General features: G+C 50.5%; 1 protein-coding gene across 3 annotated transcripts in view; it reads right to left on the bottom strand.

The window, feature by feature from the left end:
• Tchp (trichoplein keratin filament binding) overlaps positions 1–2,775 on the bottom strand; it is a 15,895-nt gene that overhangs the window by 10,759 nt on the left and 2,361 nt on the right. For all 3 annotated transcript variants that reach the window (XM_005344271.2, XM_026788684.1, XM_026788689.1), the window contains exon 4: positions 2,139–2,195. In XM_005344271.2, coding sequence (XP_005344328.1) covers positions 2,139–2,195 — 57 coding nt within the window. The remainder of the gene's footprint in view (positions 1–2,138; positions 2,196–2,775) is intronic.

Below are 2,775 nucleotides of genomic sequence, written 5' to 3'. Positions count from 1 at the left end.
GTGTGTGTGTGTGTGTGTGTGTGTGTGTGTGTGTGCTCCTCACATCTCTGTGGTAAGAGGGAGGTGGAAGCGAGAGAACTGCCTCAAGCTCGGAGTGCTCGGCTGAGTGGCAGAAAGAAGACAAACGCTGCCTCAGCGAGGTGGGAGGAGAGAAATGACCTCCACACAGTCACCAGGGCACACTTGTGCCCCTCACACACACAGTAATCCATAAAATCATCAACAACAAAACCAATCTGCACACTCAGCAGGTAGGAAACAAAGGACCAGCTGCTTCTAAGCCCAGTTTACAACCAGAGCCCCGGGTGAGCAGGACGCATTTCTCAGGAACTGCGATTTCAAAGGAGCCCAGGAAACAGCTCAATGGAGCAGAGCCAGCCCTGAGCTCGGGTCACCAAAACGTCCCTAACAAACTAGTAGCTTAGATCAGGCTGGCCTTGAACTCACAGACCTGCCTGCCTCTGCCTCCTCCTCAGTGCTGAGATTAAAGGAGTGAACCAGAGCCTGGTGGATGGTGGCGAGAGCCTTGAAGCCCAGCACTTAGGAGGCAGAGGATCTGTGTGTTCGAGGCCAGCTTGCTCTACATAAGAAGTTCCAGGCTAGCCAGGGCTACATAGTAAGACCCTGTCTCAAAACAAAAACAAAATCAAAAAAGAGTGAACCATCCCACTCAGCTTTCTTATTTTTTAGTATTTTTTACATTTTTTATTTAGTGTGCATATACATATGCGTGTGTGTATGCGTGTGTGTGTGTGTGTGTGTGTGTGTGTGTGTGTGTGTGTGTGTGTAGGCCAGAGGACAACTTGTGGGAGTTGGTTCTCTCCTTTTATACTGTTGTTCCTGGGATGAAACTCAGGTCACCAGGTTTGGCAGCAAACACCTTTCCCTGCTGAGCCCATCTCACCTGGAAATTGCTACTGGCAATTTCAAGACATAAGAAGGTACATAAAATGACAGAACCAAACACTGCTGAAATGTATAAACATTATCAGCAACAGGCTTAACATCCTCCAGCCAGTCTCTGCTTAGTGATCCAAACCAAGACATTCTCTGTCCCCAGGTCTCAGACTCCTGTCTCCTCCATCCTAGTCTGGGCTTCCACCTCAGGAGCCCAACAGCAGCTCGTGCACGCGCGCACACACACAGGCCCAGCTAACTCCAACAATGCTGCCAAAAAGATGCAGCTGTGCAGGGGTGCCCCAGGATGCAACTGTGCAGGGGTGCCCCAGGAGGCAGCTGTGCAGGGGTGCCCCAGGAGGTAACTGTGCAGGGGTGTCCCAGGATGCAGCTGTGCAGAGCTGCCCCAGGATGCAACTGTGCAGGAGTGCCCCAGGAGGCAGCTGTGCAGGGGTGCCCCAGGACGCAACTGTGTAGGGGTGCCCCAGGATGCAACTGTGCAGGGGTGCCCCAGGATGCAGCTCTGGCCCTGCACACTGCTAAAGTGGTCCAGTGCCTCTGAAGGAGTTCAGGCAATACTGCTCAAGGTCTGGCCCCATCTACTTAACCAGCTTCATCACTTCAGGACTCCTACTCTTGGGTACCACAGTCCCATCCGGCCCTTTCCAGCTTCCTGGCTCTGTTCCTGCACCACAGGCCAGTTCTTCCTGCCACCTCCACCCAGAAGCCCCTTTCTTCACTCTTTACTACAGAACTAAAGACAACATCCTTGTACACTCCTCTCCTTCAGAAGCTGCTCTTAGAGACAGCCTGAGCCCACCTGCCCAGGTTTCTGCAGCCTATTGGGAAGAGTTCTGGGGTCAAAGATCATATCCCAATGGCAATGTGTGCAGCAGAGTTCATGGCCACTGCTCAGTGCTGTCCGACCAGACCGTCTGCCTGGTGATCTTTCTTCCTCTGTATCAACCCAGCACAAATCCAGATTCAAGCCAAACAAAAGCCAGCGCAGTGGCACACACCTTTAATCCCAGCACTTGGGAGGTAGAGGTAGGTGGAGGCGGATCTTTGTGAGTTTGAGGCCAGCCCGGTCTACAGAGTGAGATCCAGGACAGCCAGGGCTAATACAGAGAAACCCTGTCTCAAAAAACCAAAACCAAACAAAACAAAGCAAAATAAACAAAAAAATCTGAAAGCACACTATCCCCACCCGGGCAAAGCAACGCAAGGCTCTTCATTCTCACCTCTCGAAGCCTGGGGTTGTTCTTTTTCCAGTGATCATATAAAAGTTGTTCAGCAATCTATCGAGAAAACACAGAAGGACACCTGACATCACTGTTCAAATCCATGCACTTACACAAAGACAAAAGAAGTCAGGTGAGGCCATGATCTTCTCCATCCAGCAATGTCAACAATCAGCCACTTAAGTCTGCTTTCCTTATTCGCACAAGTCTAGGGACAGGACATCAGAGCAGAATGGACCAAGAGTTAAGATCTGATGATATGACTTGGTCCCTTCTGGGAGTCTCCAAATACATAGCAAGTTGAAACACACAGACACTAGTTACCATAGCCACTTGAGATAAAATAATGTTCCCAGACTTCTGTGGGAACCACAGAACTGAGCAGAGGAAGGAAGAAATCACTTGCAATGACTTATAAAGCCGAGAAAGGAGCTACCACAGACCAAACACTCCCCTTGAAGGCACTGAAGTGGGGTGCTGGCCTTTTGTCTGCCCTCTTGCTGGCAAGCTCAGGTTACTATGGTTGGTATTAACTCCAACTTCTTACAAACAGAAAACCATAAATTAATCAGGCAAGCAAGGAAGGAAGGAAGGAGGGAAGGAGGGAGGGAGGGAGGGAGGGAGGGAAGGAGGGAAG

This window comes from Microtus ochrogaster, chromosome 2 (genome assembly GCF_000317375.1).
Source record: "Microtus ochrogaster isolate Prairie Vole_2 chromosome 2, MicOch1.0, whole genome shotgun sequence".
In the NCBI taxonomy this organism is placed as follows: Eukaryota; Metazoa; Chordata; class Mammalia; order Rodentia; family Cricetidae; genus Microtus; species Microtus ochrogaster.
The sequence above is the reverse complement of the archived record's forward strand: the minus strand, read 5'-3'. Positions and strand labels throughout refer to the sequence as shown.